Source organism: Oncorhynchus mykiss, chromosome 9, assembly GCF_057628025.1.
Source record: "Oncorhynchus mykiss isolate SJ-2025 chromosome 9, ASM5762802v1, whole genome shotgun sequence".
NCBI classification, from domain to species: domain Eukaryota; kingdom Metazoa; phylum Chordata; class Actinopteri; order Salmoniformes; family Salmonidae; genus Oncorhynchus; species Oncorhynchus mykiss.
Genome location: NC_143030.1, coordinates 84,427,591 through 84,454,360, shown reverse-complemented (window position 1 = coordinate 84,454,360; position 26,770 = coordinate 84,427,591). Strand labels below are relative to the sequence as shown.

The window sequence follows — 26,770 nt, the reverse complement described above, 5'->3', positions numbered from 1 at the left end:
TCCACGGCCTCATAGAGGATCGAGATACTTTTACCGACCTCTCTGGATAACAACCAAAATATGTGTACTATATTACGTCTTGGATCACTAAAAAAATGCAAATTTTACATTACCGTGTAGTTTACCAATTAAATGGTCTGATGGAGATGTCGACATACTCGGTATACAAATCCCAAAAGAAAGAAATGATCTCACTACAATATATTTTAATAGAAAGTTATCAAAAATAGATAAGATCTTGCTACCTTGGAAAGGAAAATACCTGTCTATTTGTGGAAAAATCACCCTGATTAACTCTTTAGTCATGTCACAGTTGACCTATTTGCTTATGGTTTTGCCTACACCTAGTGACCTGCTTTTTAAATTATATGAACAAAAAAATATTCAATTGTATTTGAAATGGCAAGCCAGACAACATTAAAAGAGCCTATTTATGTAACGAAAATGAATTCGGAGGGCAGAAATGATTAAATATTAAAGCATTAGACCTCAATAAAGGCATCAGTCATACAAAAGTTATACTTAAATCCAAACTGGTTCTCCTGTAAATTGGTAGGAATGTCTCATCCTATGTTCAAGAATGTCCTGTTTCCCTTTATTCAGATTACAGCTGCTCACTTTCAGTTGTTTGAAAAGGAAATAATCTCCAAAATATCGTTATTTTTTAAACAAGCCTTAGACAGTTGGTTGCAATTTCAGTTTAATCCACCTGAAAAGACAGAACAAATAATACAACAAATATTGTGGTTAAAATCAAATATACTAATTGATTAAAAAATATTTTATTTTTTTCAAAGAAATGTCTGATCTACCCAAAATTACAACCAACTAATTGCAGCATTACCACAAAATGAAAGAGGCAAGTGGAAGGGGGAAAAGTAAGGAACTTGTCTGTCGGCCCTGTATTAAAGACCATAAATGGTTAAAGAAAAGTGTGATAAATAAAAACATATACCAATTTCATTTAAGGACCAAAAAACGGACAGCTATGCCATATAAATTGCAAAATAGTTGGGAAGAGATTTTGGATGTACCCATTCCATGGCACATGGTTTATGAATTGACACACGAAACAACGCCGGATTCAAAACTTCAAATCTCTCCATTTATATTACTATACACAATTCTTGCAACCAATAGAGTGTTATATATATGGGGGATACAATCTTCCCAGCTCTGCAGATTCTGCTGTGAGGAGGTGGAGGAGGTGTAGCAAGGATCGGACCAAGATCCGGCGTGGTAAGTGTCCATATTGTTTAATAAAACATAAACTGAACACTCAATGAATACCAAACAATAACCGTGAACAAAACCTATCATTAGATAATTTATTTTGGTATTGTTCATATGTAGCTCGTTTTTGGTCACAGGTCCAGGAATGGCTGAAGAATTGCAACATGTGCCTAGAACTAACACTACAGATAGCAATACTGGGTGATTTGAAAAGTCAATCATTTAATATAATAATTATTTTAGCAAATGTTTTTATTTTTAATTCACAATCTGTAGAAGCTATGAGAATAGAAAGGTTCATTACATACTGTATGTGAAGCATCACAGCACAGTTGAAAAATATATGGCAAATAGAAATCCAAAATGGATGATGTTGAGAGATAGATGGGAGGGGTTGAATGGAGCTGAAGGGTGGGACTAATAACAAGATAAGTAATGTAAAACATACAGGGTCTGTAAAATATACTGTATATAGGCTCATGTTGTGAAATAGCACAGTTACAAATATAAATCAAACTGGATGAACATCAGAAATAGAGGAAGGACTAAAAACAAACAAAATATAACTATTGTAAAAAAGATTGTCTGTAAAATGTGTATAAGATGTATAAACTGAAGGTAGAAGCCTAAGTGTTATTGTAAAGATTTTCCTCCTCTTCGTCTGAAGAGGAGGTGTAGCAAGGATCGGACCAAGATCCGGCGTGGTAAGTGTCCATATTGTTTAATAAAACATAAACTGAACACTCAATGAATACCAAACAATAACCGTGAACAAAACCGAAACAGTACCGTGTGGCGAACAAACACAGACACGGAAACAATCACCCACACAACAACAGTGAAACCCAGGCTACCTAAGTGTGATTCTCAATCAGAGACAACTAACGACACCTGCCTCTGATTGAGAACCATACTAGGCCGAACACAGAAAACCAACTTAGAAACACAAAACATAGAATGCCCACCCAACTCATGTCCTGACCAACTAAAACAAACAAATAACACAAGAACTAGGGTCAGAACATGACAGTTATTGTTCATTAGTTTACTCCAATTGAGGGAAGGGTGGTAGGGTTTGTGGGGAATAATAAAGGTATATTCTTAAAGTATGTATATCTATATAGGTATGTGTATATACTGTATATACCTGTATATATATGCATATATATATGGATATATATTTTTACCCCAAAAATAAATGGGGGATTGGAAATGATGCTTACAATTACATTGATGGAAGCAACAATCTTCCTGAAATATAAAGCTTATCCACCTCTAAAAAATAAATTATAATAATAATAACTACACATGTTGGATGTCAGCGCGCCCTCCAACATCATCATCTCAAAAACAGAGAACTCTGCATCCATAGCTTCTCCTGACTCCGCTTTTTACTTTAACTGTCTCCTCTTGCTCTCATCACACAGGAACTCACATCTATGAACCGCTGCAAACGCACCACCTAGGACATCTGTCTTTTATTTACGTGATACAGCTGTGACGTTTCATTTTTTTAAAACATTTTCCAAACCGCACCAATTTCAGTCCCTTTACCAATAGTGGAGCAAAATTCCTGCAGGCCATGTCTCCCTTCTCTCTGTCTTAATCATTCTTCTGGCCATGTCTCCCTTCTCTCTGTCTTAATCATTCTTCTGGCCATGTCTCCCTTCTCTCTGTCTTAATCATTATTTTGGCCATAACTCCCTTCTCTCTGTCTTACTCATTCTTCTGGCCATGTCTCCCTTCTCTCTGTCTTAATCATGCTTCTGGCCATAACTCCCTTCTCTCTGTCTTAATCATTCTTCTGGCCATGTCTCCCTTCTCTCTGTCTTAATCATTCTTCTGGCCATGTCTCCCTTCTCTCTGTCTTAATCATTATTTTGGCCATAACTCCCTTCTCTCTGTCTTACTCATTCTTCTGGCCATGTCTCCCTTCTCTCTGTCTTAATCATGCTTCTGGCCATAACTCCCTTCTCTCTGTCTTAATCATGCTTCTGGCCATAACTCCCTTCTCTCTGTCTTACTCATTCTTCTGGCCATGTCTCCCTTCTCTCTGTCTTAATCATGCTTCTGGCCATAACTCCCTTCTCTCTGTCTTACTCATTCTTCTGGCCATGTCTCCCTTCTCTCTGTCTTAATCATGCTTCTGGCCATAACTCCCTTCTCTCTGTCTTATATTATTATATTATTATTATATATTATATTACCTTCCTACCCCTACACGTCTAACATGAGAGGTTTGCGCAGGGGTTATATGAATGAACTATTACAATGTTATTTCTACTTATATTTATTTATTTATTTATTTTACCTTTATTTAACCAGGTAGGCAAGTTGAGAACAAGTTCTCATTTACAATTGCGACCTGGCCAAGATAAAGCAAAGCAGTTCGACAGATACAACAACACAGAGTTACACATGGAGTAAAACAAACATACAGTCAATAATAAAGTATAAACAAGTCTATATACAATGTGAGCAAATGAGGTGAGAAGGGAGGTAAAGGCAAAAAAGGCCTTGGTGGCAAGGTAAATACAATATAGCAAGTAAAACACTGGAATGGTAGTTTTGCAATGGAAGAATGTGCAAAGTAGAAATAAAAATAATGGGGTGCAAAGGAGCAAAATAAATAAATAAATTAAATACAGTTGGGAAAGAGGTAGTTGATAGGGCTAAATTATATGTGGGCTATGTACAGGTGCAGTAATCTGTGAGCTGCTCTGACAGTTGGTGCTTAAAGCTAGTGAGGGAGATAAGAGTTTCCAGTTTCAGAGATTTTTGTAGTTCGTTCCAGTCATTGGCAGCAGAGAACTGGAAAGAGAGGCGGCCAAAGAAAGAATTGGTTTTGGGGGTGACTAGAGAGATATACCTGCTGGAGCGTGTGCTACAGGTGGGAGATGCTATGGTGACCAGCGAGCTGAGATAAGGGGGGACTTTACCTAGCAGGGTCTTGTAGATGACATGGAGCCAGTGGGTTTGGCGACGAGTATGAAGCGAGGGCCAGCCAACGAGAGCGTACAGGTCGCAATGGTGGGTAGTGTATGGGGCTTTGGTGACAAAACGGATTGCACTGTGATAGACTGCATCCAGTTTGTTGAGTAGGGTATTGGAGGCTATTTTGTAAATTACATCGCCAAAGTCGAGGATTGGTAGGATGGTCAGTTTTACAAGGGTATGTTTGGCAGCATGAGTGAAGGATGCTTTGTTGCGAAATAGGAAGCCAATTCTAGATTTAACTTTGGATTATATCTATTCCCACACATTCCATTTCATGAATATCCAATACTCTCTACGTAATCTCCTCTTTTTTGGGGGGTGCTAATATAAAACATGGCCTTTAAACTTTGAACATGTTCTGTCACACCATTGATCAACCAATGGTGTGTTAGATACCACCCACATAGGTTTGATTGACACCCCCTCATTATCATACTGGCATTGATCAACCAATGGTGTGTTAGATACCACCCACATAGGTTTGATTGACACCCCCTCATTATCATACTGGCATTGATCAACCAATGGTGTGTTAGATACCACCCACATAGGTTTGATTGACACCCCCTCATTATCATACTGGCATTGATCAACCAATGGTGTGTTAGATACCACCCACATAGGTTTGATTGACACCCCCTCATTATCATACTGGCATTGATCAACCAATGGTGTGTTAGATACCACCCACATAGGTTTGATTGACACCCCCTCATTATCATACTGGAGGAAGAAATACAGAAACAAATAAATGAAGAAATAATATAAATTAATAAAAATAAAGGGATAAATTATTTATATATTTATTTATTTATTCATGTATGTTCTATTTATGTGTGCATTTATTTATTCATTTAATTGTAATTAGGGAAGTTTTGGTCCGCCATACCCTATTTCCTGAGTATTTGGCTGGAGGAGCTTTCAAAGGACACTGACTGCTCTCACCTTTGGCACACTGACATCCTTAACCCATCATGCATTTCACCCATACCAGAAGTCTAGAGGTGGAGCTCGGTCTTTATACCATGAGCGTTATGGCAGCAGCATTAAGACTTCCGGTTTTCTGATTTTGCCTACAACATAAAGGTCTGTGGTAAAACGCTATGTGTATGATACGAAATAAATCATGTTTGCAGCTTTGCATAGTGCCTGTTAAAATAACATTACAAAATGAAAATACCTTAAGATGAATGCACAAACTGTAAGTTGCTCTGCATAAGACCGTCTGCTAAATGACTACATCATTTTTTTTAAATGTATAAATTGCATATTGGCTTATAGAGAGAGAAAAAACTGTTCTATGTGGTGATGTGAAAGTATTGAGAATACTCAGTAGGGTCTGTAGAATTCATATATGGTGTCATCTCATAGTGCTCTGAGTAATAGTGCTGCTGACCTTTTACTGCGGTCAAACAGCGTAATTAAAATATGGTGCTTGGATATTATACTGTACAAATATAGCACTGTACAGGAAAAAATGATTATTTTTGACGATATAAATGTATTATAGGTAATACTCAGTAGGGTCTGTAGAATGGATACTGTATGGTGTGATTTGCATTGTGGCCAATGGAATGGGAGGAGTAATTGGCCTGCAACACTCCGTATTACTCAGAGCCCTATGAATGGGGGGAGTAAATGGCCTGCAACACTCCGTATTATTCAGAGCCCTATGAATGGGAGGAGAAAATGGCCTGTAACACTCCGTATTATTCAGAGCCCTATGAATGGGAGGAGAAAATGGCCTGCAAAACTCCATATTATTCAGAGCCCTATCAATGGGAGGAGAAAATGGCCTGTAACACTCAGATCCCTATGAATGGGAGGAGGAAATGGCCTGTAACACTCCGTATTATTCAGAGCCCTATGAAATGACACTACATATAGATTCTACCGACCCTACTTTTACTGTGGCAGTCATAATGTTTTTTTTCTCTATAAACCAATATGTACTCCATACAGAGTGATTCACACTGGATCATTTATAGGACCTTGTAACATGTTTTAACACCCACATTTAATGCAAAATAAATATGAACAAATATGAATCATTGTTAATGTGTAGACAATTATTTTTCATATATCATGAATAAATACAGGTTATTGACACGTTTCTACTATTACGTGGGGGACTTTTATTTGAAACGTTTCCGAAATTCCGTGACCTGGAAGTACTTTTTCCAGTGTTGTTGACGAAAAACTGATCATAACGCATAGTTTCTAAACCCTGAGGCCAAAATAGCAAGGCTTCCGGGAACGTTGGAGCAAAAGGCCAAACAGACCAGGCCGGGTTAGAGAAGTCAATGAGATTAGTGAAACATTCTTAATTAGTTGTTAATTTTCTGAAAATCTAAAAGGCACAACCTAGATTCGAGTTAATGTCTTAAGTAGTTTAACATGTTATTACTCCAACCTCATGAAAGTGACAAACGGACACTTTATCATTTTCGTCAAAAACAACTTTATATCAAAGGAGTGCCTCTGATTTGCGGCGTGCACATGCGCAGTTAGGCGCCAGGCGACCCTTAGATTCGTTTATTCTGCTCGCTAACGTCGCCATTACATCACCTACAAGCGTGATCGGGGATTTCTATTGGAGAAACCGTTTCCGACTTTCTTCATACTGTACTGTCTTTGATTATATATCAGGGGTGGAGATGGGATGAGGGGAATGAAGGAACAGACGTCGTTTCAAAGCATCAATGAGTAGATGGAAGAAACACACACAACAACCATTTGTTTACATCGATTCAGAAAGCTTAAATTCGTTCGACGTAATGAACTACAGCTCCCACAAACCATTGCAGAATTAGCCCTTTTCCGGGTTCTTCGAACATGCTAGTTATCAGCTGAAAGCATAAGGTGAGGATGGGACTTAACTTTGATCACAAGTCATTACTACGCGGAGAAAAACAGTGTAGACTTAGTATAAAACTGTCATATGAAACCAGATCCGTGTATTAAACTGCTTTTGAGTGTTTTTTTTTAAAAGCTTTCACCTGGCAAAAAGTAGGCATTTTTTACTTGGACGGGAAGCTAGCTAGCAGAGACAACATGTTAAAAAGCTGTGTTCTGTTGACAAACCAAACAATCAAAATCCATAAGTCTATGCCAATGATGTATGATCTATGCATGCAATACTTTTATTCTATTCAATACTGCAAATGATTCCGCTAGCTATTTAGCTTCCATTCTGCAGTGTTGAGAGTAGCTAATCTATACTGTCTGGTAGTTCTGGTTATAAGATCGACCCGGTGGTATGTTTCTCATACTGTTCTCTGACCTGTGCGCCAGGTGGATGTGTGTTCCGTTGGTGAGCAGCGATGCCCCTGGAGGTGAAATGGCCGTTCCCACAGTGCCCGCAGCTGGCCTGGAAGGTGACCAGCACCCTGGTCATGGGTGTGGTGGGCTCATACAGCTACTTCTGGACCAGTGAGTCACTACACACACTAGGGCTGCACCAGCACCCTGGACAAAATATCGAAATAGTTTTTTTGTTTTGGCTAGATATTGCAATTATGAATTGCGATTTTCAAAGACTTGGGTTAAACTTGGTCAAATCAAGTGTCAGGATAGAGAACATCTTCTACAATGAAATCATATGAATGAATAAATCAAATTGTATTTGTGACATGAGCTGAATACAACAGGACCTTAGAGTGAAATGCTAACTGAATACAAAACCAAATGAAACAAATAATTTCCAACTTTGTTATAGGCTACATGTAATAGATAAGATTATTACACCTACATATTACATTTTTTTTTTGTTCATGATCATCAAAATATAGTGTGCTATAAGTGCAGCAGTTATTCATTAACTAATACCATTATGGCTTCCTATTTGACCATTTATGAGTTCTTAAATAATAATTCATCATAATTTATTCAGGTAGCCATTGGCTGCAGATTGAATAGGAAGCGTATGATTGTGTAATTATGTATAAATAGGCTCAATCATTATTATAATGGAAATTATAAGTCAAAGTGCCTTAACATGTAGCCTACTGACTATGTCCAACACGTTGGAATCTGGTCCAGTCATTCAATGCAACATTTTTCAACTTCTATCTTCATTTTATTATACAGTGTAGGGATGGCGACTTATTTGTGAGATGGAATCTTGTATATCCAGCTTTTGAATGATCTTCTTGCAGTAGTCTTTGTTGATTGTGTAAACAGGAACCATGACTTTGGCTCTGTGATTTCTGTGTGTCTACGGGAAGTTGTTTTGGTAGGGCGTTACACTTGAAAACCCATCGGCGGTCAGTGGCTGAGGGGCTCTGCTGCTCTTGGGCATTTTTATTTATTTTTTTACCATGCAATCGTTGTAATGTAGTGGATGTTCATTCTTCAAATGATTAAGTACATGTGTTGTCTCCACTACTCTGAGGCACTTTTTGCACTCGGTTGACATGGGTTTTCCTGTAGCTGAAATACTGTCATACCACTGAATGTCCTTCTTTGGCACCAAATCAACGTTCTCGTTAGCGCTAGCAGCACACATGTTTCTGACACTCACGAGGGAAAGCCACAGTGTTCCTAAACCTCATACTGTTCTGTATTTGGTAAAGCCCTTTTTCTCCTCACCAGCATCTGAGGTGTAAAGCCCCTTCTCTCCTCACCAGCATCTGAGGTGTAAAGCCCCATTCTCTCCTCACCAGCATCTAACTGAGGTGTAAAGCCCCATTCTCTCCTCACCAGCATCTGAGGTGTAAAGCCCCTTCTCTCCTCACCAGCATCTGAGGTGTAAAGCCCCTTCTCTCCTCACCAGCATCTAACTGAGGTGTAAAGCCCCGTCTCTCCTCACCAGCATCTAACTGAGGTGTAAAGCCCCATTCTCTCCTCACCAGCATCTGAGGTGTAAAGCCCCTTCTCTCCTCACCAGCATCTGAGGTGTAAAGCCCCTTCTCTCCTCACCAGCATCTAACTGAGGTGTAAAGCCCCGTCTCTCCTCACCAGCATCTAACTGAGGTGTAAAGCCCCTTCTCTCCACACCAGCATCTAACTGAGGTGTAAAGCCCCTTCTCTCCTCACCAGCATCTAACTGAGGTGTAAAGCCCCTTCTCTCCACACCAGCATCTAACTGAGGTGTAAAGCCCCTTCTCTCCTCACCAGCATCTAACTGAGGTGTAAAGCCCCTTCTCTCCTCACCAGCATCTATCTGAGGTGTAAAGCCCCTTCTCTCCTCACCAGCATCTATCTGAGGTGTAAAGCCCCTTCTCTCCTCACCAGCATCTATCTGAGGTGTAAAGCCCCTTCTCTCCTCACTAGCATCTGAGGTGTAAAGCCCCTTCTCTCCTCACCAGCATCTGAGGTGTAAAGCCCCTCCTCACCAGCATCTGAGGTGTAAAGCCCCTTCTCTCCTCACCAGCATCTGAGGTGTAAAGCCCCTTCTCTCCTCACCAGCATCTAACTGAGTGCTCTAAGCAGGGACACTTGCGAATTAAAATGTTTATTTTATTTTTCTGTTATTTTACCAGGTAAATTGACTGAGAACATGTTCTCATTTGCAGCAACGACCTAGGGAATAGTTACAGGGGATGAATGTGCCAATTGTAAACTGGGGATTATTAGGTGACCGTGATGGTTTGAGGACCAGATTGGGAATTTAGCGAGGACACCGGGGTTAACACCCCTACTCTTACGATAAGTGCCATTGCATCTTTAATGACCTCAGAGAGTCAGGACACCCGTTTAACGTCCCATCCGAAAGACGGCACCCTACACAAGGCAGTGTCCCCAATCACAGCCCTGAGGCATTGGGATATTTTTTTAGATCAGAGGAAAGAGTGCCTCCTACTGGCCCTCCAACATCACTTCCAGCAGCATCTGGTCTCCCATCCAGGGACTGACCAGGACCAACCCTGCTTAGCTTCAGAAGCAAGCCAGCAGGGGTATGCAGGGAGGTATGCTGCTGGCGATTGGCCAGCATGCTATGCAGCGTGAATTCGATTAATCGTGCCACCCTAACACACTCTTTCTCTCTCTTCTCTCTCTCTAGAGTATCTGAACTGTATTACGGTTCATAATCAGGATGTTCTATTTGACCTGATAGACCAACGTCCACCTGACACACCCCTCATCACACTGTCCAATCACCAGTCCTGTATGGACGACCCACACCTCTGGGGTAAGGATACACACATTACAATGGAGTGATTCCATATGAAACCCGGACAAAAAAAGACAGTGATTTGGAGGATTTTCACCAAATGTAGTCCATAGAATGGTCCTTTGGGGGAAGGATTGTTGACATATATTTCACATTTGTATCTAAAAGCATAATTGAGAAATAATTGATCAAAGTTGGAGATTTTGGCCTTACAATGCCTTCTGTTTTTCATTTTTTTTGTGTGTTACAGCCTGGATTTAAAATGGATTAAAAAATGTTTGTGTCACTGGCCTACACACAATACCCCATAATGTCAAAGTGGAATTATGTTTTTTGAAATGTTCACAAATTAATAAAAAAATGAAAAGCTGAAAGGTCTTGAGTCTTAAGTATTCAACCCCTTTCTTATTTCTAAATACGTTTGAGTAAAGATTTGCTTAACAAGTCACATAATAACTTGCATGAATCACTCTGTGTGCAATAATAGTATTTAACATGATATCTTTATGACTACCTCATCTCTGTACCCCACATATACAATTTTCTGTGAGGTCCCTCAGTCGGAGTCAATTTCAAACACAGATTCAACCACAAAGACCAGGGAGGTTTTCCAATACCTCACAAAGAAGGGCTCCTATTGGTAGATGGGTAAAAAAAAAAAAAAAAAAGCAGACATTGAATATCCCTTTGATCATGGTGAAGTTATTAATTACACTTTGGATGGTGTATCACTACCTCCAGTCACTACAAAGACACAGGCGTCCTTCCTAACTCAGTTGCTGGAGTGGAAGGAAACCGCTCAGGGATTTCACCATGAGGCCAATGGTGACTTTAAAACAGTTACAGAGTTTAATGGCTGTGATAGGAGAAAACTGAGGATGGATCAACAACATTGTAGTTGCTCCACAATTCTGACATAAATGACAGAGTGAAAAGAAGGTCTGTACAGAATACAACTATAACAAATCATGAATCCTGTTTGCAACAAGGCAATAAAGTAATACTGCAAAAAATGTGGCAAAGAAATTAACTGTCCTGAATATAAAGTGTTATGTTTGGGGCAAACACATCACTGAGTAACACTCTTCATATTTTCGAGAGTGGTGGTGGATGCATCATGTTATGGGTATGCTTGTCATCGGTAAGGACTAGGTCGTTTTTTTTAGGATAAAAATCAATTAAATTTGAGCTAAGCACAGGCAAAATCCTAGAGGAAAACCTGGTCCAGTCTGCTTTCCACCAGTCACTGGGAGACCAATTCACCTATCAGCAGGACAATAACCTAAAACACAAGGCCAAGACAACATTGAATGTGTGGCCTAGTTACAGTTTTGACTGAAATCTGCTTGAAAAACTATTGCAAGACTTGAAAATGGCTGTCCAGCAATGATCAACAACCAACTTGACAGAGCTTGAAGAATTTTGAAAACAATGAGCAAATATTGTAAAATCCAGGTATGGAAAGATCTTAGACTTTCCCAGAAAGACTCACAGACTGGCAAATGTGATTCAAACATATTGAATCAGAGGGTTGAATACTTATCTAATCAAGATAGTGTTTTTTAAATATTTATTTTGTGCTTTAAAGTAGAGCATTGCAGTAGTCTAACCTAGAAGTGACAAAAGCATGGATACATTTTTCTGCATCATTTTTGGACAAAGTTTCTGATTTTTGCAATGTTACGTAGATGGAAAAAAGCTGTCCTTGAATCAGTCTTGGTATGTTCTTTAAAAGAGAGATCTCGGCCCAGAGTAACGCCGAGGTCCTTCACAGTTTTATTTGAGACGACTGTACAACCATTAAGATTCATTGTCAGATTCAACAGAAGATCTCTTTGTTTCTTGGGACCTAGAACAAGAATCTCTGTTTTGTCCGAGTTTAAAAGTAGAACGTTTGCAGCCATCCACTTCCTTATGTCTGAAACACAGTCTTCTAGCGAGGGCAATTTTGGGGCTTCACCATGTTTCATTGAAATGTACAGCTGTGTGCCATCCGCATAGCAGTGAAAGTTAACATTATGTTTTCGAATGACATCCCCAAGAGGTAAAATATATAGTGAAAACAATAGTGGTCCTAAAACGGAACCTTGAGGAACCCTGAATTTTACAGTTGATTTGTCAGAGGACAAACCATTCACAGAGCGAAACTAAACCAGGCCAGAACTTGTCTGTGTAGACCAATTTGGGTTTCCAATCTCTCCAAAAGAATGTGGTGATCGATGGTATCAAAAGCAGCACTAGTAGCACGCGGACAGATGCAGAGCCTCGGTCTGATGCCATTAAAATGTTATTTACCACCTTCACAAGTGCATTCTCAGTGCTATGATGGGGTCTAAAACCAGACTGAAGCATTTCCTATACATTGTTTCTCTTCAGGAAGGCAGTGAGTTGCTGCGCAACAGCCTTTTCTAAAATTTTTGAGAGGAATGGAAGATTCGATATAGGCCGATAGTTTTTTATATTTTCTGGGTCAAGTTTCGGCTTTTTCAAGAGAGGCTTTATTACTGCCACTTTTAGTGAGTTTGGTACACATCCGGTGGATAGAGAGCCGTTTATTATGTTCAACATAGGAGGGCCAAGCACAGGAAGCAGCTCTTTCAGTAGTTTAGTTGGAATAGGGTCCAGTATGCAGCTTGAAGGTTTAGAGGCCATGATTATTTTCATCATTGTGTCAAGAGATATAGTACTAAAACACTTGAGCGTCTCTCTTGATCCTAGGTCCTGGCAGAGTTGTGCAGACTCAGGACAACTGAGCTTTGAAGGAATACGCAGATTTAAAGATGAGTCCATAATTTGCTTTCTAATAATCATGATCTTTTCCTCAAAGAAGTTCATGAATTTATTACTGCTGAAGTGAAAGTCATCCTCTCTTGGGGAATGCTGCTTTTTAGTTAGTTTTGTGACAGTATCAAAAAGGAATTTCGGATTGTTCTTATTTTCCTCAATTAAGTTGGAAAAATAGGATGATCGAGCAGCAGTAAGGGCTCTTCGGTACTGCACGGTACTGTCTTTCCAAGCTAGTCGGAAGACTTCCAGTTTGGTGTGGCGCCATTTCCGTTCCAATTTTCTGGAAGCTTGCTTCAGAGCTCGGGTATTTTCTGTATACCAGGGAGCTAGTTTCTTATGACAAATGTTTTTAGTTTTCAGGGGTGCAACTGCATCTAGGGTATTGCGCAAGGTTAAATTGAGTTCCTGAGTTAGGTGGTTAACTGATTTTTGTCCTCTGGCGTCCTTGGGTAGACAGAGGGAGTCTGGAAGGACATCAAGGAATCTTTGTGTTGTCTGTGAATTTATAGCACGACTTTTGATGTTCCTTGGTTGGGGTCTGAGCAGATTATTTGTTGCAATTGCAAACGTAATAAAATGGTGGTCCGATAGTCCAGGATTATGAGGAAAAACATTAAGATCCACAACATTTATTCCATGGGACAAAACTAGGTCCAGAGTATGACTGTGACAGTGAGTGGGTCCAGAGACATGTTGGACAAAACCCACTGAGTCGATGATGGCTCCGAAAGCCTTCTGGAGTGGGTCTGTGGACTTTTCCATGTGAATATTAAAGTCACCAAAAATTTGAATATTATCTGCTATGACTACAAGGTCCGAAAGGAATTCAGGGAACTCAATGAGGAACACTGTATATGGCCCAGGAGGCCGGTAAACAGTAGCTATAAAAAGTGATTGAGTAGGCTGCATAGATTTCATGACTAGAAGCTCAAAAGACGAAAACGTCATTTTTTTTTTTTTTGTAAATTGAAATTTGCTATCGTAAATGTTAGCAACACCTCCACCTTTGCGGGATGCACGGGGGATATGGTCACTAGTGTAGCCAGGAGGTGAGGCCTCATTTAACACAGTAAATTCATCAGGCTTAAGCCATGTTTCAGTCAGGCCAATCACATCAAGATTATGATCAGTGATTAGTTCATTGACTATAATTGCCTTTGAAGTAAGGGATCTAACATTAAGTAGCCCTATTTTGAGATGTGATGTATCATGATCTCTTTCAATAATGACAGGAATGGAGGTGGTCTTTATCCTAGTGAGATTGCTAAGGCGAACACCGCCATGTTTAGTTTTGCCCAACCTAGTTCGAGGCACAGACACGGTCTCAATGGGGATAGCTGAGCTGACTACACTGACTGTGCTAGTGGCAGACTCCACTATGCTGGCAGGCTGGCTAACAGCCTGCTGCCTGGCCTGCACCCTATTTCATTGTGGAGCTAATACAAGGGCAAATGTTATTAATCAGTGACTGAAATTTCACCCTACGTGATATTCACTTCCGGACTTGGAAAGTGCTCAAAGCGTTGTAGAACGCCTCTCTGAATAACGGCCGTTGGTTTTGGCTTAACTGTGTTGGGGGAAAAGAAAGATCCCACCTGTTCACATCCTGCAAATCACCAGCAGAGGGCGACCATTTTGAATCCATTTCCCATCCACTCTTTTGGGAATGCTCACTAATTGGATCAGAAGTCTCAAAGTAACAGAGACCCCACTCTAGATCTTTGCCCGTAGAGTATATAATTTGCAACAATATATTGAAAACTTTGTCAAATCCAAGATGGTATATTTTCAATATTCATGTTTATATTTTTTAATATTTCCTCTCCTCTCTTCTCTCTTTCTCTCTAACAGGAGTTCTGAGACTCAGACACCTCTGGAACTTCAACAAGATGCGCTGGTGAGTGATGCTGTGTTTATTAAGTGTCCATGCATACTCATGTTTTTATTATTGTTGTGGGGCTTGAGAAGAAAAACCAGCCACTTAAATCTTTGATCCTCTTCTTTAGCACACTAATCCACTTACACCGTTTAAGCTAGAAATGCCGTTCAAACGTGCATACTGGTCTCACTTGAGTTGCTTGTGATATATTTGCTATATTCTAAATCTCCCCAGTGTGACATCATCACTGACTACATGGTATAAAAAATACATTTAGAAATCTATATTATTCAATTATTGCACCCACACTGCTCGCACGCAACAACAAGCTGGCTAAAATAGAGGCCAGTTCTATTTGTGAAGCAGATCGCGCTGCAAGTTCTGCCTCTCCCATCTCCTCATTGGTTTATAGAAGCAGGTACCATCTCTTCATTGGTTATACCCACGTGGGTGACTGAAAGACGAATGAGGCCAGTGGAGGTAATGCACCTAATTTATGAAAGTTGCCAATCGCAATATAAAGTCCAGAGAAGAAAAAGATTGGAAGGATGAGAGACCGAGAAACGATTCGTTTGACCGTTTTTATGTGTGGATTAATTGGCGGAGTAGAGGACCTTGTGCATTTCAGGTAAAATAACAACTCAATGTTTATATCCCAGGACAAATTAGCTAGCATCAACAAGCTAGCTAAATAGGACAAATTGGTGCAAGCTAGCTAGCTAAATTGCCATAAATGTTTAATGCTTTTTGACCTGTCCCCAAATTAATGTAATTGGTTCAGAGTTTGTTTTGATATTTTAACCTGCGTGTCGTGTTTGTTGTGGGGGGACAAAATAAACGTATGCACGATGGCGGTTTGGGTTCCATGTTAGACAAACCGAGCATATGAAATCTTCCTCGACTTCTCTGCTTTTAAAATCTGACTGCAGAACAAAAATGTTATGATTAAAAGTTACCTCTGTTTTAGTAAATTCATCAACAACATTTTCTGTAACTTTTTCTAAACAACTGACATTGTTAGCACCAACAAGTTCAACACCTTTTTTCCCCATCGTTTTTTTTTTTATCACTCCCCCAACAACTGACAGACAAAAAAGCGTTGTGTGTGAAATCTCCCTCTGATTCGCTGCTTTTCAAATCTGAAAAAATATTAGGAATAGCTTCTACCAATCAATAGAACAAGCTGTTTTAGTAACCCATCAACTGCTCTCTTTCTAGAAGCTAGCAGATTCATTATTTACCAACAACAGCTGCAAATTCCAAAGAAACTACAGTGGCAAGTATGTGAACCCTTTAGAATTACTTAAATTTTGGACCATTCCTCTTTACAAAACTGTTTCAGTTCAGCAATATTCTTAGGATGTCTGGTGTGAACCGTTCTCTTGAGGTCATACCACAGCATCTCAATTGGGTTGAGGTCAGGACTTTCACTAGGCCACTCCAGAAGGAATATTTTCTTCTGTTGAAGCCATTCTGTTTTCTGTGTTTTGGGTTGTTGTCCTGTTGCATCACCCAACTTCTGTTGAGCTTCAATTGGCGGACAGATAGCCTTACATTCTCCTGCAAAATGTCTGGATAAACTTGGAAATTCATTTTTACGTCGATGATAGCAAGTTGTTCAGGCCCTGAGGCAGCAAAGCAGCCCCAAACCATGCTGCTCCCTCCACCATACTTTACAGTTGGGATGAGGTTTTGATGTTGGTGTGCTGTGCCTTTTTTTCTCCACACATGGTGTTGTGTGTTCCTTCCAAACAACTCAACTGTAGTTTCATCTGTCCACAGAATATTTTGCCAGTAGCGATGTGGAACATCCAGGTACTCTTTTGCGAACTTCAGACGTGCAGCAATATTTTTTTTGGACAGCAGTGGCTTCTTCTGTGGTGTCCTCCTATCAACAGAGATGTTAGCATGTTCCAGAGATTTCTGTAAGTCTTTAGCTGACACTCTAGGATTCTTCTTAACCTCATTGAGCATTCTGCGCTGTGCTCTTGCAGTCATCTTTGCAGGACGGACACTCCTAGGGAGAGTAGCAACAGTGCTGAACTTTCTCAATTTATAAACACAGCAGCAGCTACTCTTCCTGGGGTTTATTATGGATCCCCATTAGTTCCTGTCAAGGCAGCAGCTACTCTTCCTGGGGTTTATTGTGTATCCCCATTAGTTCCTGCCAAGGCAGCAGCTACTCTTCCTGGGGTTTATTATGGGTCCCCATTTGTTCCTGCCAAGGCAGCAGCTACTCTTCCCGGGGTTTATTATGGATCCCCATTAGTTCCTGCCAAGGCAGCAGCTACTCTTCCTGGGGTTTATTATGGATCCCCATTAGTTCCTGCCAAGGCAGCAGCTAGTCTTCCTGGGGTTTATTATGGATCGCCCTTAGTTCCTGCCAAGGCAGCAGCTACTCAAATCAAATCAAATTTATTTATATAGCCCTTCGTACATCAGCTGATATCTCAAAGTGCTGTACAGAAACCCAGCCTAAAACCCCAAACAGCAAGCAATGCAGGTGTAGAAGCACGGTGGCTAGGAAAAACTCCCTAGAAAGGCCAAAACCTAGGAAGAAACCTAGAGAGGAACCAGGCTATCTGGGGTGGCCAGTCCTCTTCTGGCTGTGCCGGGTGGAGATTATAACAGAACATGGCCAAGATGTTCAAATGTTCATAAATTACCAGCATGGTCCAATAATAATAAGGCAGAACAGTTGAAACTGGAGCAGCAGCACGGCCAGGTGGACTGGGGACAGCAAGGAGTCATCATGTCAGGTAGTCTTGAGGCATGGTCCTATGGCTCAGGTCCTCCGAGAGAGAGAAAGAAAGAGAGAAAGAGGACAGGAGACAGGAGAAGTACTCCAGATATAACAAACTGACCCTAGCCCCCCGACACATAAACTCCTGCAGCATAAATACTGGAGGCTGAGACAGGAGTGGTCAGGAGACACTGTGGCCCCATCCGAGGACAAGCCCGGACAGGGCCAAACAGGAAGGATATAACCCCACCCACTTTACCAAAGCACAGCCCCCACACCACTAGAGGGATATCTTCAACCACCAACTTACCATCCTGAGACACGGCTGAGTATAGCCCACAAAGATCTCCGCCACGGCACAACCCAAGGGGGGGGCGCCAACCTAGACAGGATGATCACATCAGTGACTCAACTCACTCAGGTGACGGACCCCTCCCAGGGACGGTATGAGAGAGCCCCAGTAAGCCAGTGACTCAGCCCCTGTAATAGGGTTAGAGGCAGAGAATCCCAGTGGAAAGAGGGGAACCAGCCAGGCAGAGACAGCAAGGGCGGTTTGTGGCTTCAGAGCCTTTCCGTTCACCTTCCCACTCCTGGGCCAGACTACACTCAATCATATGACCCACTGAAGAGATGAGTCTTCAGTAAAGACTTAAAGGTTGAGACCGAGTTTGCGTCTCTGACATGGGTAGGCAGACCGTTCCATAAAAATTGAGCTCTATAGGAGAAAGCCCTGCCTCCAGCTGTTTGTTTAGAAATTCTAGGGACAATTAGGAGGCCTGCGTCTTGTGACCGTAGCGTACGTGTAGGTATGTACGGCAGGACCAAATCGGCAAGATAGGTAGGAGCAAGCCCATGTAATGCTTTGTAGGTTAGCAGTAAAACCTTGAAATCAGCCCTTGCTTTGACAGGAAGCCAGTGTAGGGAGGCTAGCACTGGAGTAATATGATCACATTTTTTGGTTCTAGTCAGGATTCTAGCAGCCGTATTTAGCACTAACTGAAGTTTATTTAGTGCTTTATCCGGGTAGCCGGAAAGTAGAGCATTGCAGTAGTCTAACCTAGAAGTGACAAAAGCATGGATTAATTTTTCTGCATCATTTTTGGACAGAAAGTTTCTGATTTTTGCAATGTTACGTAGATGGAAAAAAGCTGTCCTTGAAATGGTCTTGATATGTTCTTCAAAAGAGAGATCAGGGTCCAGAGTAACGCCGAGTTCCTTCAGTTTTATTTGAGACGATTGTACAACCATTAAGATTAATTGCCAGATTCAACAGAAGATCTCTTTGTTTCTTGGGACCTAGAACAAGCAAATCTGTTTTGTCCGAGTTTAAAAGTAGAAAGTTTGCAGCCATCCACTTTCTTATGTCTGAAACACATGCTTCTAGCGAGGGCAATTTTGGGGCTTCACCATGTTTCATTGAAATGTACAGCTGTGTGTCATCCGCATAGCAGTGAAAGTTAACATTATGTTTTCGAATGACATCCCCAAGAGGTAAAATATATAGTGAAAACAATAGTGGTCCTAAAACGGAACCTTGAGGAACACCGAAATTTACAGTTGATTTGTCAGAGGACAAACCATTCACAGAGACAAACTGATATCTTTCCGACAGATAAGATCTACTCTTCCTGGGGTTTATTATGGAACCCCCTTAGTTCCTGCCAAGGCAGCAGCTACTCTTCCTGGGGTTTATTATGGGTCCCCATTTGTTCCTGCCAAGGCAGCAGCTACTCTTCCTGGAGTTTATTATGGGTCCCCATTTGTTCCTGCCAAGGCAGCAGCTACTCTTCCTGGGGTTTATTATGGATCCCCCTTAGTTCCTGCCAAGGCAGCAGCTACTCTTCCTGGGGTTTATTATGGATCCCCATGAGTTCCTGCCAAGGCAGCAGCTACTCTTCCTGGGGTTCTGGCAAAATTAAGGCAGTTATATCATTTAAAAAACATTACAATAAGTTTTTTACATAATTCACAAAACATTGTTTGCCCTCAGTCCCCTGCTCTACTACCAACGCAAAATCCATGTGTACGTTTGTGTATAGTGCGTATGTTATCCTGTGTGTATGCATGTGTCTGTGCCTATGTGTGTGTTTCTTCACAGTCCCCGCTTTTCAAATAAGGTGTATTTTGATCTGTTTTTTAAAATCTAATTTCACTGCTTGCATCAGTTACCTGATGTGGAATAGAGTTCCATGTAGTCATGGCTCTATGTAGTACTGTGTGCCCCCCATAGTCTGTTCTGGACTTGGGGACTGTGAAGAGACCTCTGGTGGCATGTCTTGTGGGGTATGTATGGGTGTCTGAGCTGTGTGCTAGTCGTTTAAACAGACAGCTTGGTACCTTCAGCTTGTCAACCAACACCTATTACATTTGCATAAAATAACTTGCCAACAGTAACTCTTGGACTGTTCAAGCTAGAGACACCAAACCAACTTTCTCATGTTCAGGCTATCCTAACTTCTAATAACTCACCAACAGTAACTCTTAGATTGTTCTGCTAGACACCAAACCAACTTTCCCATGTTCAGGCTATCCTAACCTCTAATAACTCACCAACAGTAACTCTTGGACTGTTCTGCTAGACACCAAACCAACTTTCCCATGTTCAGGCTATCCTAACCTCTAATAACTCACCAACAGTAACTCTTGGACTGTTCTGCTAGACACCAAACCAACTTTCCCATGTTCAGGCTATCCTAACTTCTAATAACTCACCAACAGTAACTCTTGGACTGTTCTGCTAGACACCAAACCAACTTTCCCATGTTCAGGATATAATATCCTATCACTCAATCGATTCTTCACCAGCTAGCATGCACCCCACATTTTCTTCATGAAATTTACTTTTCTAGTTTTTTTTTTAACTTCAGTTGGATGAATTGTGTGTGTCGGTCTGGTTTCTGATTGGACAGTATGTGATCTGTCTGGTTTCTGATTGGACAGGACTCCGGCTGCGTCGGACATCTGTTTCACCAAAGAGTTACACTCCAGATTCTTCAGCAGGGGGAAGTGTATTCCCGTCTGTAGAGGTGAGGATGGGAGGCGGAGGGGGAGGGGCTGTGGGGCGGCACCTTCATTTGGGAGGACATGCTCAGATTTTTTACCAGTCACAAATGTATTACTAGTAAGAGGTAATGTGATATTTTTTGTTTTCATTTAAATTTTTATGACCCGGAGGTTACCGTGGTAACGTGACGAGTCATGTTTGTGCCTGCGAGATTGAGAGTCCGACTAGTAGCAGTGTTTTTAAAAATATATTTTATATTTTTATATTAACCCTTTCTACCCTTGACTTTTTCCTCTTCAGAAGACAAAAATAGCCTTTTGTTTTTACAGCTTTTTTGTTACATTGGAAAGTATTCAGAGCCCTTGACTTTTTCCACATTTTGTTATGTTGCACAATAATTCTAAATTGGATTAAAAATATATATTTATTCTCATCAATCTACACAAAATAATGACAAAGCGAAAACAGGTTTTTAGAAAGCAGATACCTTAGTTACATAAGTATTCAGACCCTTTGCTATGAGACCCGAAATTGAGCTCAGGTGCTTCCTGCTTCCATTGATCATCCTTGAGATGTTTCTACAACTTGATTGGAGTCCACCTGTGGTAAATTCAATTGATTGGACATGTTTTGGAAAGGCACACACCTGTCTATATAAGTGCATGTCTGAGCTAAAAGCAAGCCATGAGGTCGAAGGAATTCAGCAATCGGGGGAGAAGGACCCGATGGTCACTTTGACAGAGCCCCAGAGTTTCTCTGTGGAGATGGGAGAAGCTTCCAGAAGGACAACCATCTCTGCAGCACTCCACCAATCACGCCTTTATGGTAGTGGCCAGACGGAAGCCACTCCTCAGTAAAAGGCACATGACAGCCCGCTTGGAGTTTGCCAAAAGCATCTAAAGGACTCTAAGTCCATGAGAAACAAGATGGTCTGAAGAAATACATTTTTAACTCTTTGGCCTTAATGCCAAGTGTCACATCTGGAGGAAACCTGGCATCATCCCTACAGTGAAGCATGGTGGTGGCAGCGTCATGCTGTGGGAATGTTTTTCAGCAGCAGGGACTGGAAGACTAGTCAGAATCAAGGAAAAGATAAACGGAGCAAAGAACAGAGAGATCCTTGATGAAAACTTGCTCCAGAGCGCTCAGGACCTCAGACTGGGGAGAAGGTTCCCCTTCTAACAGGACAATGACCCTAAGCACACAGCCAAGACAACGCAGGAGTGACTTCGGGACAAGTCTTTGCTTGTCCTTGAGTGGCCCAGCCAGAGTCCGGACTTGAACCCGATCGAACATCTCTGGAGAGACCTGAAAATAGCTGTGCAGTGACACTCCCCATCCAACCTGACAGAGCTTGAGAGGATCTGCAGAGAAGAATGGGATAAACTCCCCAAATACAGGTGTGCCAAGCTTGTAGCATCATACCCAAGAAGACTGGAGGCTGTAATGTTTTTCTTTGCTAAGTGGTGTGCTTGTCTCTCCATGTGTTTCTCTTTTATATATTGGTGTGCCTGTGTCTCCTAGGTGATGGGGTGTATCAGAAAGGCATGGACTTTATTCTGGAGAAGCTGAATGGAGGAGACTGGGTACACATCTTCCCTGAGGGTACGATCTCTCTTGCTCTGTGTGTTATAGGGGGAAAGTCCTCTACTGAAACTGAAACTCTCTTTTCTCTCAGGGAAAGTCAACATGACTGAGGAGTTTATACGGTTGAAATGGGGTGAGTTACCTAGGTGTGTCTGTTTGTCTTCCTGTGTGTCAGTACTGAAGGTCAGGGGTGCAAAGTCGTCACTTTTCGGCAATATTTGCCGTTTTGATCTCAAAATAGGTAATCCACATGAATTCTGAAGATCCATAAAAAACATGTTTGGGAGGTTATAAAGGAGAGGCCCAGAGTGGATCACCCGTTGTGGGATCACTACCTTCTCTCACCAAGTTAATGACTGAGCACAGAATGCATCCTACAAATAGAGTTCAGAATGAGAATATCAGAGTGATGTCATAGGTCTTACCAGAGTGATGTCATCTCAGAATAAGAATATCAGAGTGATGTCATGTCAGAATGAGAATATCAGAGTGATGTCATATCAGAGTGATGTCATGGGTCTTACCAGAGTGATGTCAAATCAGAATAAGAATATCAGAGTGATGTCATGTCAGAATGAGAATATCAGAGTGATGTCATATCAGAGTGATGTCATGTCATATGAGAATATCAGAGTGATGTCATATGAGAATATCAGAGTGATATCAGATATGTCATATCAAAATGAGAATACCAGAGTGATATATTAAATTATATATTACTGCATTATATATCACTGCACTGTTGGAGCTAGAAACACAAGCATTATATATTACTGACTGTTGGAGCTACTGTAGAAACACAATCATTATATATTACTGACTGTTGGAGCTACTGTAGAAACACAATCATTATATATTACTGACTGTTGGAGCTAGAAACACAATCATTATATATTACTGACTGTTGGAGCTACTGTGGAAACACAATCATTATATATTACTGACTGTTGGAGCTAGAAACACAATCATTATATATTACTGACTGTTGGAGCTACTGTGGAAACACAATCATTATATATTACTGACTGTTGGAGCTACTGCAGAAACACAATCATTATATATCACTGCACTGTTGGAGCTAGAAACACAATCATTATATATTACTGACTGTTGGAGCTACTGTAGAAACACAATCATTATATATTACTGACTGTTGGAGCTACTGTGGAAACACAATCATTATATATTACTGACTGTTGGAGCTAGAAACACAATCATTATATATTACTGACTGTTGGAGCTAGAAACACAATCATTATATATTACTGACTGTTGGAGCTAGAAACACAATCATTATATATTACTGACTGTTGGAGCTACTGTAGAAACACAATCATTATATATTACTGACTGTTGGAGCTAGAAACACAATCATTATATATTACTGACTGTTGGAGCTACTGTAGAAACACAATCATTATATATTACTGACTGTTGGAGCTAGAAACACAATCATTATATATTACTGACTGTTGGAGCTAGAAACACAATCATTATATATTACTGACTGTTGGAGCTACTGTAGAAACACAATCATTATATATTACTGACTGTTGGAGCTACTGTAGAAACACAATCATTATATATCACTGACTGTTGGAGCTACTGTAGAAACACAATCATTATATATTACTGACTGTTGGAGCTAGAAACACAATCATTATATATCACTGACTGTTGGAGCTAGAAACACAATCATTATACATTACTGACTGTTGGAGCTAGAAACACAATCATTATATATTACTGACTGTTGGCGCTAGAAACACAATCATTATACATTACTGACTGTTGGAGCTACTGTAGAAACACAATCATTATATATTACTGACTGTTGGAGCTAGAAACACAATCATTATATATTACTGACTGTTGGAGCTAGAAACACAATCATTATATATTACTGACTGTTGGAGCTACTGTAGAAACACAATCATTATATATTACTGACTGTTGGAGCTAGAAACACAATCATTATATATTACTGACTGTTGGAGCTACTGTAGAAACACAATCATTATATATTACTGACTGTTGGAGCTAGAAACACAATCATTATATATTACTGACTGTTGGAGCTACTGTAGAAACACAATCATTATATATTACTGACTGTTGGAGCTAGAAACACAATCATTATATATTACTGACTGTTGGAGCTAGAAACACAATCATTATATATTACTGACTGTTGGAGCTACTGTAGAAACACAATCATTATATATTACTGACTGTTGGAGCTAGAAACACAATCATTATATATTACTGACTGTTGGAGCTAGAAACACAATCATTATATATTACTGACTGTTGGAGCTACTGTAGAAACACAATCATTATATATTACTGACTGTTGAAGCTACTGTAGAAACACAATCATTATATATTACTGACTGTTGGAGCTAGAAACACAATCATTATATATTACTGACTGTTGGAGCTACTGTAGAAACACAATCATTATATATTACTGACTGTTGGAGCTACTGTAGAAACACAATCATTATATATTACTGACTGTTGGAGCTACTGTAGAAACACAATCATTATATATTACTGACTGTTGGAGCTACTGTAGAAACACAATCATTATATATTACTGACTGTTGGAGCTAGAAACACAATCATTATATATTACTGACTGTTGGAGCTACTGTAGAAACACAATCATTATATATTACTGACTGTTGGAGCTACTGTGGAAACACAATCATTATATATTACTGACTGTTGGCGCTAGAAACACAATCATTATATATTACTGACTGTTGGAGCTACTGTAGAAACACAATCATTATATATTACTGACTGTTGGAGCTAGAAACACAATCATTATATATTACTGACTGTTGGAGCTAGAAACACAATCATTATATATTACTGACTGTTGGAGCTACTGTGGAAACACAATCATTATATATTACTGACTGTTGGAGCTACTGTAGAAACACAATCATTATATATCACTGACTGTTGGAGCTACTGTAGAAACACAATCATTATATATTACTGACTGTTGGAGCTACTGTAGAAACACAATCATTATATATTACTGACTGTTGGAGCTAGAAACACAATCATTATATATTACTGACTGTTGGAGCTACTGTAGAAACACAATCATTATATATTACTGACTGTTGGAGCTACTGTAGAAACACAATCATTATATATTACTGACTGTTGGCGCTACTGTAGAAACACAATCATTATATATTACTGACTGTTGGAGCTACTGTAGAAACACAATCATTATATATTACTGACTGTTGGAGCTAGAAACACAATCATTATATATTACTGACTGTTGGAGCTAGAAACACAAGCATTATATATTACTGACTGTTGGAGCTACTGTAGAAACACAATCATTATATATTACTGACTGTTGGAGCTAGAAACACAATCATTATATATCACTGTCTGTTGGAGCTACTGTAGAAACACAATCATTATATATTACTGACTGTTGGAGCTACTGTAGAAACACAATCATTATATATTACTGACTGTTGGAGCTAGAAACACAATCATTATATATCACTGACTGTTGGAGCTACTGTAGAAACACAATCATTATATATTACTGACTGTTGGAGCTACTGTAGAAACACAATCATTATATATTACTGACTGTTGGAGCTAGAAACACAATCATTATATATTACTGACTGTTGGAGCTAGAAACACAATCATTATATATTACTGACTGTTGGAGCTACTGTAGAAACACAATCATTATATATTACTGACTGTTGGAGCTAGAAACACAATCATTATATATTACTGACTGTTGGAGCTACTGTAGAAACACAATCATTATATATTACTGACTGTTGGAGCTACTGTAGAAACACAATCATTATATATTACTGACTGTTGGAGCTACTGTAGAAACACAATCATTATATATTACTGACTGTTGGAGCTACTGTAGAAACACAATCATTATATATTACTGACTGTTGGAGCTACTGTAGAAACACAATCATTATATATTACTGACTGTTGGAGCTACTGTAGAAACACAATCATTATATATTACTGTACTGTTGGAGCTAGAAACACAATCATTATATATTACTGACTGTTGGAGCTAGAAACACATGCATTAGATATTACTGACTGTTGGAGCTAGAAACACAATCATTATATATTACTGACTGTTGGAGCTACTGTAGAAACACAATCATTATATATTACTGACTGTTGAAGCTACAGTAGAAACACAATCATTATATATTACTGACTGTTGGAGCTACTGTAGAAACACAATCATTATATATTACTGACTGTTGGAGCTAGAAACACACTCATTATATATTACTGACTGTTGGAGCTACTGTAGAAACACAATCATTATATATTACTGACTGTTGAAGCTACTGTAGAAACACAATCATTATATATTACTGACTGTTGGAG

At 39.9% G+C, this 26,770-nt stretch overlaps 1 protein-coding gene across 4 annotated transcripts in view; it reads left to right on the top strand.

Moving 5' to 3' along the window:
• The first annotated feature begins 6,403 nt into the window (after positions 1-6,403).
• Positions 6,404-26,770, top strand: part of tafazzin (tafazzin, phospholipid-lysophospholipid transacylase) — a 32,440-nt gene continuing 12,073 nt past the window's right edge. Inside the window, exons 1-7 of one of the 4 annotated variants that reach the window (XM_036989137.2) lie at positions 6,404-7,092; positions 7,525-7,662; positions 10,235-10,363; positions 14,984-15,029; positions 20,695-20,780; positions 22,283-22,363; positions 22,437-22,478. In XM_036989137.2, coding sequence (XP_036845032.1) covers positions 7,554-7,662; positions 10,235-10,363; positions 14,984-15,029; positions 20,695-20,780; positions 22,283-22,363; positions 22,437-22,478 — 493 coding nt within the window. In that variant the 5' untranslated portion in view covers positions 6,404-7,092; positions 7,525-7,553. The remainder of the gene's footprint in view (positions 7,093-7,524; positions 7,663-10,234; positions 10,364-14,983; positions 15,030-20,694; positions 20,781-22,282; positions 22,364-22,436; positions 22,479-26,770) is intronic. The other 3 variants (XM_036989139.2, XM_036989142.2, XM_090185608.1) reach the window with 3 other exon arrangements.